The sequence below is a fragment of the Odocoileus virginianus genome, chromosome 19 (assembly GCF_023699985.2).
Source record: "Odocoileus virginianus isolate 20LAN1187 ecotype Illinois chromosome 19, Ovbor_1.2, whole genome shotgun sequence".
Classification (NCBI taxonomy): Eukaryota; Metazoa; Chordata; class Mammalia; order Artiodactyla; family Cervidae; genus Odocoileus; species Odocoileus virginianus.
In genome coordinates this window covers 18,529,492-18,552,810 of record NC_069692.1, presented here as the reverse complement: position 1 = coordinate 18,552,810, position 23,319 = coordinate 18,529,492, and the positions used below count along the sequence as shown (strand labels likewise).

General features: G+C 41.5%; 1 protein-coding gene across 1 annotated transcript in view; it reads left to right on the top strand.

Moving 5' to 3' along the window:
* SLC35F1 (solute carrier family 35 member F1) overlaps positions 1–23,319 on the top strand; it is a 409,920-nt gene that overhangs the window by 318,322 nt on the left and 68,279 nt on the right. The window contains exon 3 of the mRNA XM_070449917.1: positions 5,666–5,793. Within this exon, the coding sequence (XP_070306018.1) occupies positions 5,666–5,793 (128 nt within the window). The remainder of the gene's footprint in view (positions 1–5,665; positions 5,794–23,319) is intronic.

The following is a 23,319-nucleotide window of genomic DNA, read 5'->3' as shown; positions in this document are numbered from 1 at the left end:
ATGTTTTGCTTGTCATGGGCAGACAATGTGGTCACCTTGGAAACACCTCTTGAGAGACCCCTTACCCTGGAAAGGTGGACTAGCATCGCAGAAAACAAAGTCAGGTCTAGTTCAAGGGAAGGGTATGTTCACATGGCCTCCATTCCCAGATCAAGTAGTGAGATCCAGAGGGCCACGACGAGGATCTGGCCCAGAGGAGAGGCATCAAGGTCAAGGACATAGCCCTCCACCTGCCTCTAGTCTGGACAAACAAGCATCATATGTTGGCTGCAGTGTGATCCATCACAGTCACGAGAGTAAGAGACAGAGGATGTGCGGCCAAAGCCTTAATGAGACATGAAGAGAGTTCACTTTCCTGGGCTTCCTCTATGCAGTCTCCATCACACGTGCTGAGCATGTGTGCGGTGTGTGACTGGTCAAGGATTCAGGGATTTCAGGACCCCACTACTTGCTACCTCATCTTGTGCACATACCTGGCATTAGATATTAGCTTAAATGTGACACTCATACTGCTTTTAATCTACAATGCCCTATTAAATTTTTGTGACAGTCCCCATTTTACAGTAGAGGAATTAAGGCTCAGAGCCATTAACCAACTTACACTACTAATGTACATCAGAGGCCAAACCAAGGTCTGTTTGCTATTAAGCTAAAACAGTAAAGGATGGCCTTCTATGCTCTTCTTAATCTCACTGTCTGACTCTAATAGTAAAAATGAATAAAACAAAATTAAATGTTCATTATTTGTCTTTTTTATAGTCCATCCCTACCCTCCGATTCACAATAGAAAGTGCAATTGGTTGCAGTTCTTTTTGTGAACTATTTTCATTTCCTTATTATTAGCACATTTATTTGGTTCACTTTTCTGACGAAGGAGAATGGTTTTGAATTCTACATCCTAATACTAAATTTCAGCTTTTAAAGGTGAGTGATTGAAACTTCCATCGTCAGTCATTCCTTTTTTCAAATTCACTGATGAATATTTAACCTCGTCCCTTGGAGTTCTGCTAAAGGAAGATGGCATTATGGCCTCAAGCTGTGAGCCGAGGAGGGGTTCATTCAGGCAGGGGTCTCTCTCCCTGAGCGGGGGCTTCACTCTTGCTGTGGACCCTCTGTGCAGTGAGTGCTGAGTTCTGTTCTTGCAGAAAAACACCATGCAGGATCACACCACCCATGACAGCCCTTAATGAAAACGCAGCCCCGAGAATAATGAAGCTTCTTGTTCCTTTTGCTGAATTCACCTCGGGTGCTGTCTCGCAATCCTTTTATTCTCTGCTCAGCCCACCACTGGGGGTGAGCAAGAGTCCTATGAATCAAGGCCCTTCTGTTTTCCAGTCGCTGCCGTGAACGTGGCAGTTGTTTGCACAGGGGTTTCCTCTTCCTTCATTCAGCATTTATTAACCACCGCCACGCTCGCCCTGCTCCATGTGCGACCGTTGTTATTATGCCCGAGGCTTCAACTAGCAGGACAGCATGTAACAGGAATTTTTATCGTTAGACTTTAAGTCATAAATTTGATTTAAAGCCTTATTTTACATTTCACAAGGGAAACGCTGTCGTGCATTTAGACAGGGAGGCATCAACGTGTTGGTACTGAACTGATGGTGATGGGACACATGCGCATCCCGAAGCAGCTTCAGGAGTGGACACGGCTGGGCACCGGCAACGCCAGGGGGCGCCATGCACGTAGGCTTCAAGGTGACGGGCACTCCCCTGGAGCTGGCTGCGGGTCATCCTGCAGGAGAGTTTGGATAAACAGGTCATGATAGCTCCTTTAATGAGAAATGAATGACTCCTGGGGACAGTGCCATAATTACAAACCAGTGAGGCAAAATTGTGCAGGACCAATGAGTATGAAACCTAATGCCAGATTGTCCTGAGTTCAAATTCTGGCTCATCTGTGTGAACTTTCCGGCAAGTGACTTAGCTCCTCCAGGTCCCAGCCTTGTCGTCTGTAAATAAAGTTAACAGAAATACCTAGCATACAGGGTTATTATAAGTATTAAGTAAATTAATATTTGTAAAGCACATAGACACTGCCTGATACATAGTCTCATATAAGTATTTGTTATAAAAATGAAAAAAAAAAACACATTGATCATTCTGTTGATGCTTAGTGAAGTAAGGTATGACTCACATGACCAAGACTGTTTAATAATTTCTCTGTCTATTCTCAAGTATTGCCATAATTATTGTTGCCAGAATGCTGCATTAGTTAATTAAGAGGGCACCTTTATGTTTTACACATTTGTGAATACTTGCATATTCCACATTTCTTTAAAAAGAAAATGAAAACAAAATTAAACTCTAAGCCGATTACAGACATACATATGTACAAGGATGTTCTTTAGAGAAAAATTGGAAGCAACTTAGGTGTCTATCAGTGGGAGACTGGATGAATTGTGGCATACTCATAAAATATATCTATTATTATTGCATATGATTTATATATGTCATATATATGATCATATATATTACATATGATATTATATATGATTATGTATATATATTTGAAAGATATTACATTTATTCTTTACATAAAAGATAGGGGTACATTTCTAGAAAAATGTTGAGTTTAAAGAACCCTAGAAGGATGACATGTACAGTACATACAGTAAACTTTCACTTAAATACACAAACATATGTAGGGTTTTCCTGGCAGCTCAGTGGTAAAGAATCTGCCTGCAAGTGCAGGAGACACAGGCTGGATCCCTGGTCCAGGAAGAGCCCACACGCGGCCGAGCAACTCAGCCTGTGTGCCACAGCTGTTGAACCTGTTCTCTAAAGCCCGGGAGCTGCAACGCGAGAAGCCAGCACAATGAGAAGCCTGCGCACCACAAATGAAGAGAGGCACCTACTCGCTGCAGCGAGGGGAAAGTCCGAGCAGCAACGAAGACCCAGCACAGCCAAAAATAAATACATAAAATTATTTAAGAAATACATGCACGTGTAGAAAATGTGTAACAGAAACATGAAGGATATGCAACAATATCAAGATGGAAATTTAAGAAAGGAGGGAAGGGAAGGGAATCTGGCAGGAGCAGAAAGGGGACTTCAGTTTCATCATTTCAGCATTTCCTTTCTCAAAAAAAAAAATTCTGAAACAAACATGGCAACATTTAACACGGATTAAATCAGGTTGAAGATTACCTTATCGTATTATTCTCTGTGCTTTCTATTTGTATTTGAACATATTGATAATGATGACAGAACCCATTTAAATGCCAAATCATACTTCTAAAGTTCCCACCCATAGATTTTATTACTCCTCCTAGTTAATTTTTTTTTAATTCTTTTTTTCTTCAAAATGTTAACATACTACCAGTTGTGCAAGTATTTTTATGGATGGCCCCATTTCGTGAGGTTTAGAAAGCACTTTGGCACAAAGGCTCTTAAGAATATATCTTCATTATTCTAGAAAGAATTTTAATGACCTATCGTTCTTCAGTGTTAATGACAGTCATGTAGATAAATCCCTAAGCAGTCCTTTTAAGGGTTGCATTTTTTGCTTAGTCAAAAATAAAAAGTGCTTTCTTGACTTCCTGGATAATTTTGCTAAGCAAGCGTGTTGTATACTTTCAGGTGCTCAAATGAAACAATTGGGAGCATTTGTTCAGTGTTTTGCTTGCAAAGTTCTTCAACAGAACAGCAAGAAACAAATCATCCCTTTGAATCTTTATCACTTTGAATATGTATTGATTGGTGAAACAAACAGCACCGTGACCTAGATTTTCAATGTCACATATTGAAATGTGTCTGGTGTGCTCTTGAGTTTAGCAATTCTCTGTTCATTGTATAAATTAACTGGGACAATGACTTGTGACCTTAGAATTGCAGCTTTGTGGCTCAATATGCCATTGACCTTTTTATGTCCTATCTATGGAGTATTAATGTGTAAAATGGTCACCAAATTAATTTATGTCAGCTGTTGTCTACATTCTAACTAGAAAACAATTTTCATTGTCTGGAGGATGAAAGTTTATAGAATACATATTTTAAAAATTAAAAATTTCAATTTCAATGTTATTTAACATTGCAGAGATTATGGAACATGAAATGTGTTCATAGACACTGTATTATTTATTGACTACTGACCATGCACGGTTGGGTCTTAGAGTGGTGACCGAGACAGTGCCACTGTCTTCAAATTATTAATAATCTAATAAGTAACAGAGTCAAGAAAACAGACTACTATAATACAGGAAGATAATACTGTATCTGTGGCATAAGAAAGACGGTTAAAGGAACCCATAGCAAGGAAACCCAACTGAGCCTTGGAAGATCAAAGTGAGAGATCCAGGAAGGCTTCCTGGTGGTAGAGTCTAGGCTGCTTCTTCATTTGAAGACTGGCATAAGAATAGTCCCTGTAGGGGAGTTCACACTTGGAAAGGCAAGAGAAAGCATGTTGTTGTTGTTGAGTAGCTAAGTCATGTCCAAGTCTTTCGCTGCCTCATGGAGAGTAGCCCACCAGGCTCCTGTCTCGCAGGCCAGGTAAAAATACAGGAGCAGGTTGCCATTTCCTTCTGCAGGGCATGTTCCCAATCCAGGGATTGAACCTGCGTCTCCTGCATTGCCAGGTGGACTTTTTATCACTAAGCCACCAAAGAAGTCAAAGAGAAAGTATACTGTGGGCCAGATATTCAGATTGTTTCTTTGGCATCAAGAATCACCATTCACTCAGGGTTTTTGCATATTCCACAAAACGCAAATATTCTTCTAAGAATACCTCACAAGTTGGCCCCAGAAAGCTATAACTATTAATAACATGTTGCCCTACTTTGAGAAAAGTTATGTTTCAGGCCTGAAACATGTAAGAGTAAGGATGATGAACTAAGCAGCTCAGAGACTTGTTTCGATGCCACCAGCTTAAGCAAGATGTGAAGGTTGCAGTTGCCGGCAGCATTGAAGCCAAGGCCCATGGCCCTCTTCTTCATCCATGAGTGACCCCAGCTTCCTCTGTCTTCCCATCACCCACACACCACCTGAGTGTAAGGTTCAGAGCTGAGCAAACCCTCCTCGTCGCGTCCTGGAGCCTGACTGTAGGTCTGCAGCAGAGCGCAGGCTTTTCTCCGCTTGACCACCTCTTTCTGTTTCTGTCTAGTTTACCACAATCCAGACATTTCGGATGATTTAGATTCCATGTGTTTATGCAGCCTTTCTGAGTACTTTTCCTTTTCATTTTACTTGACCTAATTTTTTCTCAAATGTTCATGAGAAGTTTTTTTTTCAAATGTTCATGAGAAAATTAGTTCACATCATGAACTAAAAACTGTCTTGTTCTGGGATAGGAGCTAATCTGAAGGGCTGAAATTTACCATAAACTCTAGTAAACGGCTGAAATTTACCATAAACTCTAGTAAACTAAGTAAAAACGTCATTCTTTGACACGCTCGTGTATTTGTTTAATTAAACGTTTGATAAGGTATGGTAAAAAATATATATATAGAATACTATAATTCTTTTCTGTTGCTTAGTTGCTAAGTCATGTCCGACTCTTTGTGACCCCATGGACTGCAGCATGCCAGGCTTCCCTGTCCTTCACCATCTCTCGGAGCGTGCTCAAACTCACGTCCATTGAGTCGGTGATACCATCCAACCATCCTCTAAATAGAGTTTCTTAGTGTGTTCAGAACTTAATCCATTTCTTTTTAACTTTGTAATGCAGGAGAAGAAAACCTCCTGGCAATTTTACGACGAAGATGGTGGAAATACATGATCCTGGGACTGATAGACTTGGAAGCAAACTATCTGGTGGTCAAGGCTTACCAGTACACGACTCTGACCAGCATCCAGGTACCAAGGCTCTTTTTTCTTCTTACCTTCCGTATCATCTTATAGATGTAGTTTGCTTTCAGTTTAGTCACTTGGGAATCTGAATACTAGTCTGTAGATTTTGCAATGAGAGGGAAATCAGATGTATAAAAATTAACTTAAACTTTCTGTGTTCTTTTAATTTTTCTTAATTCACATGTAATTGGACATCTCTTTCTTCTTTGATTTTAGTATCCCACAAGAACCATTGTCACCCATTAAGGGAGAGGTGAGGTAGATGGGTGCTGGGAAAACAGCCACAGCGCTCCAAACCCAGCCTAGTTTCCACCCACCACCAGAAGCCCCACGATGACAACACACCCCTCTGTCTCTCTCTTGTATGCTCCCAGCACTTCATTTTAAAGCTCTGTCTTCATAGTCTGTCTTACCTAAGAATGCTGTTTGACTATTTCCACTTATTCCACCTAGCTGTGAGCTCTTTCACAGCAAGAAGGATATCTTCTTCACCTTTGAATCTCTAGTACCTCATAGGAAACCCAGGACATAATAGACACTCAAAAATATTTAAAGAACTTAATTAAATTGCATTGATTTCCAGAAATTCCAAGCCATTCTCTACCCACATGTGGAGGCCCCTGGAATGTCTATACCGATATATATAGTGGGAGAAGAAAGAGGAACACTGGCTTCATGGTGAAACTGGGCCCATTAGTACAGAATCGAAACTTATAAATTGGCTTGGGGAGCATGAAAAGGAAACTTCTCCCTTTGGAAATCCAGTTGACCTTTGTTTTCTTTTGTTAAGCATTGAAAAGTCACAACCAATTACTGGTTGCTTAAGTTCTGTGGGGATTTATACAAATTTTTTTTTCAGCTTCCTTTTGTGAACAGTGACAAGGTTTTTAACAATGTTCCCCTTATCCTCAAGTGTTTTGTTCAACCCATGTTATGCACAACCACTGATCCATCCAACACCGCTCTCAAGTTAACTGTTTCACACCCCATTGAATGCTGCAGTCTATAAAAAGTTAATTTTAACTCTGTGGAAAGGCAGAAAAATAATAATGCTACCGAAATACATTTTTCTTCATTATAACTTACTGAGCAAGGGATGGGGGAAGTAAAAAAGCAAGTTGAATCTTAACAATTTTAGAACCTTTTTGCTTCCTACAAAAAAAACTATTAAATAATAATAAATGGTCAAAAGAAAAGGCATTTGCTCTTGGAACCATGTTGGTACCATTGTTTTGTATTTCAAAAGCTTAGGGGCAGGAAACCTGAGGAATATGATTGGAGAATAATTATTCCAGTTTGATTCATTCGGTCACTTCAAAAATAAGTACTGAATACTTCTCTGTTCAAGTCAGTGTATTAGGGAGGGAACACTTGTGAGCAAAAGAACAGAATAGATACTTTCTGTATTCTCATGGAGCTTCCAGGAAATGGGAAAGGCAGCTTTTGGTCAAATAACCAAGTGAATGGAAATCTTGTCTCAGCAGTTAAGAATCCACCTGCCAAGCAGGAGACATGGGTTCAATCCCTGGGTTAGGAAGATTCCCCTGGAGAAGGAAATGGCAACTCATTCCAGTATTCTTTCCTGGAAAATCCCATGGACAGAGGAGCCTGGTGGGCTACAGTCCATAGGGTCACAAAAGAGTTTGACACGACTTAGCGACTAAACAGCAACAGTATCATTATAGTCTGGGATAAAGGTTTTAAAAGAAAGCAACACAGTTCTATAAGGACATTTGTCGGAATGACCTGACCTAAACTGGAAAATTGGGGAGGTTTTTTCTAAGGGATTGCTGATGGAGTGAGATTTGTGAGAGAAGTAGAATACTAGTTGGGAAAGAAAGAGATTCAAGCAAAGAAGACAGCATGCCCAAGGCTCTGTGGTGGGAAGCACCATGGTGAGGATGAGGTTGTGAGCACGGGCTTGTGACTGGGCGAGGAAAGTGAAAAAAAGAGTGGTAAACAAAATGGGCTGGGGAGGGAGGCGGGGAGCAGCTTCCACGAGTCTTGACAGCCAGCACAAAGGTTTGAGTCTATAAGCTAAGTGTCGTGGGAAGCCACATTTGAGTTTTAAAAGCAGTCAGGCTATGGTGCAGAGAACAGATTGAAGCAATGGGTACTCACAAGGGAATAAAGGAAGACAGAGCTAGAAAGTTAAGTTGGGGTCATACAAGAGGAGATCTTTAATGCCAGGATGAAGAGTCTGGCTTAACTTTGTAAGTAAGAGACCCATGAAGTTTTCTGAAGAAAGAGATGATAGAATGTGACCCCACCACCCTTTTTATAGGCACTTCTGCTTGTACAAGACAGTCCTCATTACTAGCAGGCAGAACACCAAATACATTTGTTTTCTGACTCTCTTAGAAACAGCGATGAAGAGCGTCTCCATGCTTCATCCTCCTGCCCTTTCAGTTCATCCACCAAACTTAGGATTAAATGTCACAAGCAATTGATACATGAAACATGAGAGGCAAATACATATTTCTGAAATGATTATAAACTCACAGGGAACTGCAAAACTACATAGGATTCTTTGAACTGTTCACACAGCTTTTCCTCAATGGTGGCATTTTGTATGACTTTCGTATAATGTCAAAACCAGGATATTAACGTTGGTACAATATTGTTAACTAGACTACAAACCTGATTCAGCTTTCATCTCTTTTCCTTCACTCGTGTGTGTGTGTGTTAGTCACTCAGTCGTGTCCAACTCTTTGTGACTCCGTGTACTGTAGCCTAGCAGGCTCCTCTGTAGCTGTGCCCAGTTTGATCCACATGTAGGTTTATGTAACCACTGTCACAGTCAGGATGCAGAACTGTTCCATTGCCACAAAGGGTCCCTCATGCAACCCCTGTGAAGTGACGCCCATTCCATCAGCCTCATCCCTATCCCTAGCGACCACTACTCTATTCTCCATCTATATGATTTTGTGAACAGGAGAATATGCATAGAATGGAATTATATGATATTTAACCTTTTTGTTGTTGTTGTTGTTGAATTGCTAAGTCATGCCCAACTCTTTGTGACCCTAATGAACCGTAGCACACCAGGCTCCCCTGTCCTTTACTATCTCCCGGAGTTTGCTCAGATTCATGTCCAATCAGTCAGTGATGCTATCTAACAACTTTATCCTCTGTTGCCCGCTTCTCCTCCTGCCCTCAATTTTTTCCAGCATCAGAGTCTTTTTCAGTGAGTCAGCTCTTTGTATCAGGTGGTCAAAGTATTGGAGCTTCAGCTTCAGCATCAGTCTTTCCTTTCAAATGAATGTTCAGGATTGATTTCCTTTAAAATTGACTGGTTTGCTCTCCTTGCAGCCTGAGGGACTCTTAAGAGTTTTCTCCAGCACCACAATTAGAAAGCATCAGTTCTTCAGCACTCAGCCTTCTTTATGATCCAACTCTCACATCCCTACACGACTACTGGGAAAAACCATAGTTTTGACTATATAGACCTTTGTCAGCAAAGTGATCTCTTTACTTTTTAGTATACTGTCTAGGTTTGTCATAGCTTTCCTTCAGAGGAGCAAGATCTTTTCATTCATGGCTTCAGTTACCATCTGCAATGATTTTGGAGCCCAAGAAAATAAAATATATCACTGCTTCCACTTTTTCTCCTTTATTTGCCATGAAGTGATGGAACTGTATGCCATGATTCTAGTTTTTGAAACTTTAGAGATTGGCATTTTTCACTAATCTTAATGCCCTGTTGTTCAGTCACCGCATTGTGTCTGACTCTTTGCGACCCCATGGACTGCAGCATGCCAGGCTTTTCTTTCCCTCACCATCTCCCAGAGTTTGCCCAAGTTAGCGTCCATTGAATCAATGATGCCACCCAACCACCTCATCTTCTGTCACACTCTCCTCCTTCTGCCTTCAGTCTTTCCCCAGTATCAGGGTTTTTTTTTTTTCCCCAGTGAGTCAGTTTTTCACATCACGTGGTCAAAGTACAGAAGCTTCAGCTTTAGCATCAGTCCTTCCAGTGACTATCAAGGTTGGTTTCCTTTAGGATTGACTGGTTTGATCTCCTTGCTGTCCAAGGGACTCTCAAGAGCCTTATCCAACACTACAGTTTGAAACCATCAATTCTTTGGCACTCTGCCTTCTTTATGGTCCAACAATCTATAATGCCCTTAAGTCCATCAAAATTATTGCATATATCCATAGTTGAGTAGTGTTCCATGGTGTAAATATACCAGAGTTTGTTTAACCATCACTTGTTGAAGAAATTTTAAGTTGTTTCCAACTTTGGGATTTTACATTTAAAGCTAGTAAGACATTCATATGCAGGTTTTATATTAACATAAGATCTCATTTCTCTGGGATAAGTGCTCAAAAGTGCAATTTCTGGATCATGTGGGAAATGACTATTTGGTTTTAGAAACAGTTAGACAACTGTCCAGAGTGGCTGCACGCTTTCACACTCACACCAGCAGTGTATCGGAGGTCCAATTCTCCCTGCCCTCACTAGCATTTAATACTATCATTATTTTTTATTTTAGTCATTCCAAGAGATATGCAGTGATACATCATTGTGCTTTTAATTTTCAGTTCCCTAGTGGCTGCAGTTCATGGGGTCGCAAAGAGTTGGACACGACTGAGAGACTGACTGAATTGAACTGAACTGAATGGCTAATAATGTCAAATATTTTGGGGGAAAAAAATTTTAGCTTTGCCTTTATAGTAAGAGGATAAAGAAAGCTAAAAATGGCAAGAGATAGCATTTATTCAGGAAAAAAGGTGATGAAAGATGGACATTGAAGTGAAGAAATCGAGCTGTTTTCTTTATGAAAAAGTCACACGAGAAATGGTAACACCATCACATTGGATTTATAAGGGTTTTAGTCTAAAGACAGATTTGTGGATTTGTATCTCTTGACTTGTAGAGAATTAATAGATTGTGTCTGTGACTTTGAGACAGATTAGCAATGACATTTGGATAAATTCTAAAAGCTGTGCTATTTTTATAACTGTGCTCTATGAACCATTTCAGTAGAAATACCAGCTTTACAACTTCTCACCCAAAGATGATTCATCTTTCTTCAGCCGTGTAGTACTAAAATGCAAACAGATGAAACTAGTGTATCTGTGAAATAAGAAACAAGAAGGTCTCTTCAAACCTGATAGTTTGGTAATTAAAATTAACTCACATGGGAAACAATCTCCATTTCTCTTGCTAAGCATGCTGAGGAGGCTGCATCTCCGACACAACCGTTCCTTCACACAGTGCATGTGTCCAAGCTCTTCCCATTTTTAAGCAGTTTTCCAAGAGCAAAGAACAAGAAGGAAACCCTTCTAGTCATGATTATTTTCCTTCTGCCCCGATCCTCTCCTTGGGTGTGTGAGCAGAGGTTAGTATAGAATGAAACCAGCTTCTCCAGTGTGCAGTGTGATACATCGGCCACTGTGCACTGACCCTGGGACTCCTTGTGCAAGGCACACACATGCAGCCTACATGTGCTGCATCCACAGCATAGAGCACTATACTCATGCAACAGTGCTTTACTAAAGCAATGGCTTTTTGTAACTCTCAGTTCTTTCTAGGTCCACTCTTCGTGACTTTTCACTAGGACTGGAATTAAGTTGTATATGATAGAGAGGCTGAGTAGTTTGTACCATCTTATGTCTCTCTGGAGTCTAAAGTTTAAGCCAAATGAATAGCTTTGGCATACAGATTCCTTTATTGATTAAAAAAGTGCCAACACTGTGGCTCGATGCTGGGGACACAGACGCTGATCAGACCTGAGCTGTACCATGGGGTGATAGACAGCTATGTTAGCAATTAGAATACAGTATGGCAGTATGGTAGGAAAAATACGCCTTCAGCTCAGTGCAGACACAGGAGAGAGGCACTTGTCACCCCGGAGATTTATATAACGGTGGTCCTATAGTCAAGAAGTTGTGACGCATGAGAGAAAGTCACAAAGTAGACTTTATTTGTAGCCAACCTCGATTTCCACCTCCGTGGATGAGCAGAGAGAAAGCATGCCTGTGCACATTAGAAACATGTCCCGTGGGCTTGAGTTTACGATTATGAGCTCAGCTTTTAAGACTGTATTTCCTTCTTTATCCTCACTGTTTCTACCTGTCCCTGACGCAGGAGTCTGGCAGTTTAATGACTATTCAAGAGCTATTTTAAAGTGCATTTAAAGGCAAAGCATTCAAAAGCAACATTCTTACCCCCAAAGGGAACATGATACTCTGACTCTCAGATTTCTTAAACCCAGACTTCCTATTCTCATGATTGTGAAAATAACATATATGTAGCAGTCTAAATCTTAATAGTTGATTGGTTGTGGCACAGTTTTCTATCTGCCTTTTGTCCTAATGTAGGGGAGAGCCCCTTGTACTTTATTGAAGGGCATGCTAAAACTACCTTCAGTCTTTCTTTAGTTCCATATGATGCCCATCCCTAAACCTGTCTTTAAATGTGTTCTTTCAAACTACCTTCTAACGAAGGGAGCTTTCATACTCTACCTCCACTGACCCTGGTCGAATGGGCTAGTCCCCCAATGCCATCAGGTAATTCCATTGGCAAATAAGGAGAGCATCTCTCTCCCTTCCTCCCACTTCATGCCACAACAGCCAGGCTCACAGTAAAACATGCATTTGATCCTGTTTTGACTCTGCTTCTTCATCTTCATCATCCTTATTGTAACTGTCACTTTCTACTTTATTTGGTAGCTGTTCACATATTATATTTCTTTTCTCTTTTAAGTCTATAAGGTCCTTGAGGTGAGACCTGTGTGCCTGATATACAATAAGTGCTGAAAACAATGTCTGATGTATTGAATAAATGTGGAAACAGTTCATCTTTGTCTTCTTCACAATATCATGTACATATAGATGTCAAAAATACATGAAATACTTGAAAAAAAAAAAAGCTTAAAGAATGAAAGGATTAATTTGTAAAGACCAGCTTTTGGGCCAGGCTGCACAAGTCACCCTTAATAGTTTTATTGTCAGGAAGTGCATTTATTCATATAAAACCCAAGTATGGAACTCTAAAACACCTTTTAAGTATTCTACTATGCTCTGGGGATGTAAAGATGATGACAGAACTGTCCTAGCTCTCAAGAAGTTCAAGTGTTGTGGGTATAGATTCATTCATGCTCTGCTTAGATGTTCAAAGTAATTGTGCCTGCATGTGTGCACCTGTGCTATTAGCTTCAGCCACGTCTGACTCTTTGTGACCCTATAGACTGTAGCCCGCCAGGCTCTTTTGTCCATGGGATTCTCCAGGCAAGAATACTGGAGTGGGTTGCCATGCATTGTTCCTCCAGGGGATCTTCCCGACCCAGGGATCAAACTCTTGTCTCTCATATCTCCGGCATTGGCAGGTGAATTCTCTCATCTTCATAGTGAACCTTCTCTAAGTATCCTCGAGGTAGCTAAATAGCAGTGGATGGAGGGAAAATTCTGGTTAGATGTAAAACTTGCCAATTTCTTCCACTTAAAAAACTTGGTTTGGATATTTTAGTTGCTTTCGCTCAGGCTCGTAGAATTCCTCTCTCCCTGATGCATTTCTGAGAAGGCACGTGGGTCTCTAGGGTGACCTTTGGCCTCTCGTTGGTACTTTAGCTGCGGCCCACCCTTGGGCAGTTGACCGGTTGTTGAGTGTGTACTTGCTGGGTTGGATGTGGATCTGTGGCTCAGTTCTGTGCCTGGCCTTCTGCTGGCCTCTGTTGCTCGCTCCCCGATTCTTGAGCCTCCCCTGATTCTCTCTGATGCTGTGCACCTCCAGGTATCTGGCTGTGAGTGTGTCTGGTCCCCAGCTATGGTGGTTCCTGCCACATAGAACCCCCTGTTCCACCCCAGGTCAGCCAGCCTGCACCTCTTTGCAGAGCACTCTGACTTCTGGCAAAACAGGGGTTGAGAATGGTGCTGGGGAGCCAGAGTTTTCTACCGATGACGCTCCACCTCTGCTTATTCTCGATGTGGCCTCGTCAAGTTGGTGTGGTGCTGCCCCAAAGGAAACTCATGATTTGCTTTCAGTTTCCTTTCAAACTGTCTAGCATTGTTTCTCCCCGCTGGGACTTCTGTTTGGAGAGAGGCCCTCTGGGCACAGATGATTCAGCACCGATTTCTCCTCCGTCAATTTCTTTTCCTCTGGCCATGTCCACAGGTGGGAGGGACAAGTGCTCCCTCCCTCATTCACTCTAGCATGGACTTCCTCATCACACACCCTCCTTTTGAGACACCTGCCCTCCTGGCTCAGCCCTAAGAGAGGAAACGGCAACCTTCCACATTCTGGAGAAAACTCTAGTGGAGTTGGATTCTTGATAGGTTGGAGGGAGATTATAGAATTTTGAACCCCTTCCCCTTCCACACACCTGACTCTCCAGACCCTTCCTTGCTAAAGGCATCAGGAGAATTTGTTTTGTGTTTAAAAGCTTGTCAGGGACCTCCTACATGCTGTGTGCTCAGTCATATCAGACTCTTTGCAACTCCATGGACTGTAGCCTGCCAGGCTCCTCTGCCCATGGGATTTTCCAGGTAAGAATACTGGAGTAGCAAGTAAAATAAATAAATTAACTTACAAAAAAAAAAAAAGAATATTGGAGTGGGTAGCCATTCCCTACTCCAAGGGATCATTTGATCCCAACCCAGGGATCAAACCCGCATCTCTTGCATCTCCTGCATTGGCAGATGGGTTCTTTACCGCTGAGCCACCGTTTACATCAGTGATCTATCTCCCTGCTCTATAATCACCTGCTCTTGAGTTCCTCTTGGCTCAGGTTTACAGTTAGAAGGTGGATGGGGCATGATTTAAGAGGGAAAATTAAATTTCCAAAAAATTTTATCCTATTTTACTGGAAGAAAGATCTGTAAACAAATTACAGGAAAGACAGCAAAATGGATCTCTACAGAAAATCCTGTGGGATTACAGAGGTGGAATGACTGAATCCACCAGTTTTCAGAAAAGCCTCTGGAGGACCCATTTCAGGGGGCTTTACTGACAACATGAATATAACAGTAAAACTAGACAACTTGACTCCCTGATGATTGTCAGCTCCCCTGGCTTATGTAGAGGATTCTAAAATAGTGAAATGACCTCACGTGTTTGTTCTCTCTCTCTCTGAACATGAGTTTCCCCTCTTATTTGGGGATCGAGGTTCCCGAGGGAGGGGATATATGTGTACTTACAACTACTGATGCGGTCGTGTGGTGGAAACCGACACAACATTGTAAAGCAATTTATCCTGCAATTAAAAACAAATTTAAGAAAATTTTAAAAACCAATCTCCTGCTGCAGTTGTGGGTATGCAAATATAACATCCCATAGTCCATGTTTCTCTACCAGCTCTAAGGCAAAAATAATGCAACAAACAGTAACACCTGATGTTGTCTGATCCTGCCATCATCTCCTAAGCATACTCTAGCACCTTTCTCAGTAAATTTCCTCTGTCTTTCCTACAAATAGATCTGTCTCTGCTCTTCTGACATTCTCAGACTTGTCTGAGGTCCATGTGACAGCCAATCAGCCAATCAGTGATGCAGATGCTTTAGCAACGCTTCCAAAATGTAGTAGATGCTCATTAAATGCCAGCTCCTTTTACTCCTGTACTTTTCACTTCACATATTCTGTCCATTGACCCAGTTTAAGGAAAGAAAAGTTAGAAAGAGACTCGTTGCCTAAACCACTCCATCCTCTCTCACACTCTCACTCTTATACAGCAAATTTAAGAAGAGCAATGAAAAAATTCACACTTGTGTGCAGAGCAATCTAGGTGAAAGAACCTGTTTGAGACACAAGGAGAAGTTTATGGAAATCCACGTTCCAATTAGCTTTGCCCCTGACTGCTGACTGCGTTACCTCAGATGGGACCATTTACCAGTCAGTGGAGGTGAAATCTCGTAAAGATTAGTGAGGTTGTTGCTAGGTACAAACAAAATGCTCCTAACCCACTCTGTTCGAGAGTGAAAATATCAAGGGAAATTGTACAAGGAAATATGGTAATATCCTATTTGGAGTGTTTTCACAGTACCAGAGGCTAAACAAACCTTAAAACCCTGGAATGCTGTTGCTTGACATGTAAAATCAAGAAAATTTTCTCCTATGGTACAATGGTACCCCTTTTCAGCAGTGAACATGTTCCTGAAGTAATACCTCCAAATAACTTTCTATGAATAGCTTATATTTTTAACATATATTTTAACGTAAGTGTATGGAGTATTTCTTGCAAATTGAAAAATCATTTTGTGCTATGAACAATAACTCATATTTGTTTTCTTAGGTATTCTTTCTGTGTACTGAGTTTGTGAAAAGTGAAACACTCCTATAGTCCTATATTGTTGTTGTTGGTCGCTTAGTCGTGTGCTGACTCTTTGCGACCCCATGGACTATAGCCCGCCAGGCTCTTCTGTCCATGGGGTTTTTAAGGCAAGAATACTTGAGTGTGTTGCCATTTCCTTCTCCAGATCTTCCCTATCCAGGGACTGAACCCACCTCTTCTGCACTGGCAAGTGAATCGTTTACCACTGAGCCACCAGGGAAGCCCAGTAGTCCAGTATTACACCACACACAAATGTTCATAGTTTTCAGAGCTAGTGGCCAGATTGCCCAGCCTGCTGTATTTGGTGGATGAGGGTGAATAGGGCAAGTGAGAAGGTATAGGAGGTCCAGCCTTGGCTGCCCTCAAAGCTGCTTTATGCTCATTGGTTCATGTGTTAACCACTGACTGCCTGAGACCTTCTGAACATGAATGGTGTCTACAGAATACAACTGGTAGAATTGTGGGCTAATGATTGTACAAATGGGCACTTGTAGTCAATGGTGAGAAATTTGTGTGTGTGTGTGTGTGTGTATGTGTGTGTATGTATGTGTGTGTAAAAACAGGGAAAGAGAGAAATAAAGATAGAGACAGAAAGAAAGTTTAGCACTGTACACAAGTTTTCTAATGGCAAAATAAATAAAATTTTAAAACCCAGATTTTTCTTACTTCAGAAATTTATGACTTATAAGCCTTGATACAAGCTAATTTTAAATTTTCTAAAGTCAGAATGTTCCAATTAGTCATGCTTTAAGATCTTGCCAGTTAGGGTATGTTCATTGGCTGAATGTATTCATTTGGCCTTTTAAGTGATTTTTATAGATAAGAAATTCTTTCATAAGAATTTAGAATCATGGTTTTAAGTCATCCTTCCCAACTTTCTTGAAGCAAAATTCTATAAATAACATCACTGATAATTTTCTCATACGTGGATCCTTAAACTTTAAAGATCATTAGTAAGATGAAAGAGAAAGTCAGTCATTTCCTGGCTTGGGCACAGGACTTGAGGATTTTTTTAAAACCAGTGATCTAGTTTTGGATCATTTTAAAGCACGATACTATAGCCTATGAAGGACTTAATTAGAGAACACAATATGAAAGATAATGGACTTGAAAAGAGCTAGTTTGTAACAAATAGCTTCCATAATTAGGCAACATAACATAAGAGTTAAAAGTAAGCAAACTCCAAATAGTTTCATCAGAAACATGTTATATAAAAATTCTCTTTACTTTTCAAATAAAACTGTCCTTGACATAATGATATTTTACTATACACAATGTAAACAAAGTAGTCTATTAAATAGCAAAATTTTATGCATTCAAATCAATATTCAAAGTGCTTATCTTTTATTATTACATACTTATTCTGATGTGACTATCAGTGTTCAAAATATGTTATAATTTCTGTTTTAAAATCTTCAGAGCCAATCTTAAGTTATGCAGGTTTCTTTATAATTTGTTCTCCTTTTGGGTCTAGAAAGTATTATTTAGCTTAATCTAGCATTTTGCTTCTTTCCAAAAAATAAATCTTGATCTCAAAGAATGAGCAGTTGCTTCCATTAAGGATATGCCAGTGAGTGCTCTGAAGGCAATTTCAAAGAGTTCAAACTGTTCTTGAGCAACAAGAACTTCATTAAAATACACCCATGACCTTCAGAGTGACTACCTTGAATGACAACCATGTTCACATGAATGAATTCCAGGGTGTTAAAGAAGATTAGGTATGTAAACAACTGCATACCCTGCTCAATAAGCAGCAATTTTCTTTTCCTTAAAAAAATCCTCATTATTTTAAAAACACACTTTTCATTATGCATGAACATAGCTGGTATAGTGGCAGAATGAAGACCCCACAGAGATATTGATGTTCTAATCCCTGCAATACATAAATACATTACTTTACAATATGTTACACTGTTTTAACACAAAAGGGACTCTGCAGGTATAATTAAATTAATGAAGTTAAGATGATGTGATTATTACAAAGTATCTGAGTGGCCTCATGGTAATCACAGAAGTTCTTTGAGAAAAGGAGTAGAGGTCAGGGATGCGAGTAGTTGTGACAATGGAATCAGAGGTCAAAGAGAGAGAGATTTGAAGATGCTACACTCCTCGCTTTGAAGATGGAGGAAGGAGACACAAACGAGGAATGCAGGCAGCCACCAGAAGCCAGGACCGGAAAAAAGGCAGGGAAAGGGATTCTGCTCTAGTGTCTCCAGAGAGAACACGGGCCGGGCACTGCCTTTGTTTAGTATTTCTGATCTCCAGAGCTATGTTGTTCAGTTGTGTCCGACTCTTTGTGACCCGATGGACTGCAGCATCCAGGCTCCCCTGTCCTCCACTGTCTTCCAAAGTTTGCTCAAATTCATGCCCGTTGAGTTGGTGATGCCATCCAGCCATCTCCTCCTCTGTCGCCCCCTTCTTCCCCTGCCCTCAATCTTTCCCAACATCAGGGTCTTTTCCAGTGAGTAAGCTCTTTGACCAGGTGGCCGAAGATGGGAGCTTGAGCTTCAGCATTAGTCCTTCTGGTGAATATTCAGGGTTAATTTCCTTGAGGATTGACTAGTTTGATCTCCTGGCAGTCCAAGGGACTCAGTTCACAGCACCACAGTTCAAAAGCATCAATTCTTTGGTGCTCAGGCTTCCTCATGGTCTGACTCTCACATCTGTAAATGACTACTAGAGAAACCAGTAGTCATATAGCATTGACTATATGGACCTTTGTCAGAAAAGTGATGTCTCTGCTTTTTAATATGCTGTCTAGGTTTGTCATAACTTTCCTTCCAAGGAGCAAGCGTCTTTTAATTTCATGGCTGCCGTCATTGTCCTCAGTGATTTTGGAGCCCAGGAAAATAAAATCTGTCACTGTTTCCACTTTTTCTGCTTCTGTTTGAAATGAAGTGATGGGATCAGATGCCATGATCTTAGTTTTCTGAATGCTGAGTTTCAGGCCAGCTTTTTTCTCTTTCACCCTCAAGAGACTCTTTATAGTTCCTCTTAACTTTCTATCATTAGAGGGATATCATCACCAGAACTGTAAGATAATGAATTTGTATTGTTTTAAGCCACTACCTGTATGGTCATTTGTTACAGCAGCAATAGGAAGCAAATACAGTTGGAGATAATATTTACTTCCTCCCCCACCTCCTCCCAAGTGTATTTGAAGGCGTTGAACTTTGCAGGGCTTCCTCCAAAAAGAACCTGAGCATGGAAGCTGAAGCAGGCTTCTCTTGCCTATCTGTATTGGTGTTTTCATCCTTTGAGAAAAGAGTGCTCCCAATGCCACCTAGATGGGCTCCTGAGAGGATCACTTCAGTGCTGTCTGCCACAAGTAGATGCACCTAAGCATATTCCCCTGCTTGCTTTTAGAGAACTTCTCATTTTGACTCAATCACTACAGAATTTTCCTGTAATAATGGTTAAAGTGAGAGCACGGCCTTGCCCTTAAAAGAAAAGCATGCACAGTCTGCGTCCTTCGGCAGTGCATTTGGAGGGATGTGTTTGTTCGTAAATCAGGAGTCAGTAAAATCCTGTGAGCCACTTGCAGTCTGAAGGGTGCAGTCTTAAAGCTGTCAGACTTTTTAAGACTCAGACAATGAGAATTCATAAAAACACCAACATATGAGAAAATAGCAGGATTTATTTTTGCCCCTTTTCTTCCTGTCTTCCCTCTTGTTTCTATCTTCGAGGCTGGGGCCATTTCCAATTCAAGAGCCCTTGAACCAGAAGACAGAGTGTGCCTGTGCATTTTCTGGGGCCATCAAGCTAGGGGGCTCCATGACCAGATTAGGAGTTGAGACACCATCTGGGCCAGAGGATGATGAGGCAACTAGCAACTGCACAGGACGCTCGGCTGCAGCTCCTCTTGACTGAAATCAGGTCAAATCGAAGCTTTAGCCAGTACTCTTTACCTCCGCGGCAACAAATCTCCCCTAAGTGGCTCAGATAAACCAAAATTATTCACTCACGATTTATTCATTCATTCAACATTTACTATCTGCAAATGGAATCGCACCTCTGGACTTTACTCAGGGGTCAGTGAGTTCTTCCCCGACCACTGGTTAAAAATCGCAATATCCTGCCCCACTCAACACTCCCTTCCCTCTGCTTCCTTTTTCTCCATAGTTCTTATTATCGACATGCAATATATATTCCTTGTTTGTCTCTTCTTACGCAAGATTACAAACCCCCATGGGGGGGGGTCCTTTATTACCTAGTTTTTTTATTTTCCAGTTTAGTAGCTAGCATCTGGAAGAAGCTCCATAAATATTTTGGAAGGAATTAACAAACTACTTAAGGGACCCTACTGTATACTAAGCACCATCCCAGCTGCAGGAGGTAACTGAGTGCATGGGAGGAGAAGTTGTCTCCTTATGGAAGGAGTTTGTGTTTTAGCGTCACAAGTACAATCTGATAACACAGAGATCAGTAGGAGACCCTGATGTGCTGTGCTAAGTCTCTTTGGTCGTGTCCGACTCTTTGTGACCCCATGGACTGGAGCCCACCAGACTCCTCTGTTCATGGGATTCTCCAGGCAAGAAGAGTGGAGTGGGTTGCCATTTCCTTCTCCGGGAGACCCTGAAGAGGGTATCTGATCTCTACCTTAGGAAATCAGAGAGAGCTTCCTGGAGGAAGTATTGTCTGAGCCCTGAAAGATAAGACTGAGTGAGCCAAGGAGAAATAGACATGAGAAGACCATAGCATGTTAAGGAACTAAAAATGCCTTAGTTTTAAGGCATTTTTAAGAAGGATATAGTCAAAGAAGAGAATGCAGGAGTAATTGGTGACAAATCACAAAGGGACTTATACGCCACATCAGAGAGTTTGGGCTTAACCTTGAATGTTGCTTGTGTAGGAATGGCATGACAAGATGTGCAGTTTAGAAAGAGTCACATGTCCTAATGAAGAAGGAGCAGGCAGGATAGTACAAGAGATTCTAGAGATATTTAGGTGGCTAAACAGACGGGACTTGGTGACTTATTTAATGTGTGAGTGAAAAGGAAGGATTAATCTATTTTAGTCACTCAAATATTTTGCAAATATTTATTGAGCCTGTATTATAAATATGGAGCTTCCCAGGTGGTACTAGTAGTAAAGAGTCCTCCTGTCAATGCAAGAAATGTAAGAGATCCGGGTTCGATCCCTGGGTTGGGAAGATCCCCTGAAGGAAGGCATGGAAGCCCACTCCAGTATTCTTGCCTGGAGAATCCCACGGACAGAGGAGGCTGGTAGGGTACAGTCCATAAGGTCGCAAAGAGTCAGACACGACTGAAGCAACTTAGCACAGCACAGTACATATTATGTATACTTTTCCATGATGCTAGACATATAGCATGAAGACAGCACTCTTACCCTAGTGATGCCTCCCTGCCAAGTCACGCTTAGTTTTTATTCTCTGTCTCTCCCACTAGAATGCAGAGGAGTGACATATGTAAAGATATGGGGGGAACAGTACAAGGGTGACAGTCCTGAGCATGCATATTTAAGAAATGGAAGGAGTGAATGCATTTAATAGTAGTAACAGATGACAGTAGGAAGGAGGGAGGGGCCAGATGCTAAAAGACTGTGCAAGTCAAGGAAAGGAGTTTGACTTTATTCTGAGGAAAATCATTAGTATGTTCAGAGCAAAGGATTGACATGAACTGATTTGTATTTTGAGATCACTGTGGCTGTGGCTGCTCACGGAGGATTGATTACATGAGAGGAAGAGTGAATCTGGTTAGAAGTCAGGAGGCCGCAACTCAAAGTTGATGGTGGGGGCAGAAAGGAAATTTCCTGGACGGTCCAGTGGTTAAGACTCTGAGCTTCCACTGCAGAGTGTATGGGTTCAATCCCTGGTCTGGGAACTAAGATCCTGCATGTCAGCAAATCAAAACCACAATGAGGTACCATTACACACCAGTCAGAATGGCTGCTATCCGAAAGTCTACAAGCAATAAATGCTGGAGATGGGTGTGGAGAAAAGGGGACCCTCTTACACTGTTGGTGGGAATGCAAACTAGTACAGCCGCTATGGAGAACAGTGTGGAGATTTCTTAAAAAACTGGAAATAGAACTGCCATATGACCCAGCAATCCCACTTCTGGGCATACACACCGAGGAAACCAGATCTGAAAGAGACACGTGCACCTCAATGTTCATCGCAGCACTGTTTATAATAGCCAGGACATGGAAGCAACCTAGAAGCCCATCAACAGACGAATGGATGAGGAAGCTGTGGTACATATACACCATGGAATATTACTCAGCCATTAAAAAGAATTCATTTGAATCAGTTCTAATGAGATGGATGAAACTGGAGCTCATTATACAGAGTAAAGTAAGCCAGAAAGATAAAGACCAATACAGTATACTAACACATATATATGGAATTTAGAAAGATGGTAACGATAGCCATATATGCAAAACAGAAAAAGAGACACAGATGTACAGAACAGACTTTTGGACTCTGTGGGAGAAGGCGAGGGTGGGATGTTTCAAGAGAACAGCATCGAAACATGTATATTATCTATGGTGAAACAGATCACCAGCCCAGGTTGGATGCATGAGACAAGTGCTCGGGCCTGGTGCACTGGGAAGACCCAGAGGGATCAGGTAGAGAGGGAGGTGGGAGGGGGGGCTTGGGATGGGGAACACATGTAAATCCATGGCTGATTTGTGTCAAACAAAAAAAAAAAGAATGCTGCTTTAATTGATGGCCTGAACTGCTAGGTTGTATCATGTGATGAGATGAACAAGGCTGGAGACTAGCTGATGTGGATCAAGAAAGTCAAAGGTTCTGTCTGGCCATGCAGGTTGGATCTTCCTGTGAGCATCCAAGCAGAGTTCAGTAGAGGCGACAGGGTTTATGTCTCTGGTTCAGGAGAGAGGTGGGATTGGAATTATGGATCTGAAATCATTTCCTATAGAAGATGCTGAAAGTCATGGTCTGATTAGATCACCAGTGGAGTGAGTATAGATGAAGGAAAGTAGGCTGAGAAGGGGCCAGTGTGCTAAGAGGAGAATCTGAAAGCAAGCCAAGACTGTTATTTCAAGAGGGAAGGAGTGACACCACCCCCCCCCCCGCCAGGCACCAGACATGCTAAGTTCCTAGTGGTTCCATCCACCCAGGGAAGACTCAGGTGAGGGAGGAGCATTCTGGGCACCTGGCTGAGCCACACTGAGTGGTAGGCGTTCCTGGTACCTCCACACCTGATCATCAGGAGGTTGCGTGGCTCTGGAGTGTAGAGCTGGATCCAAACTGGAGATGCAGATCTGGGAGTCA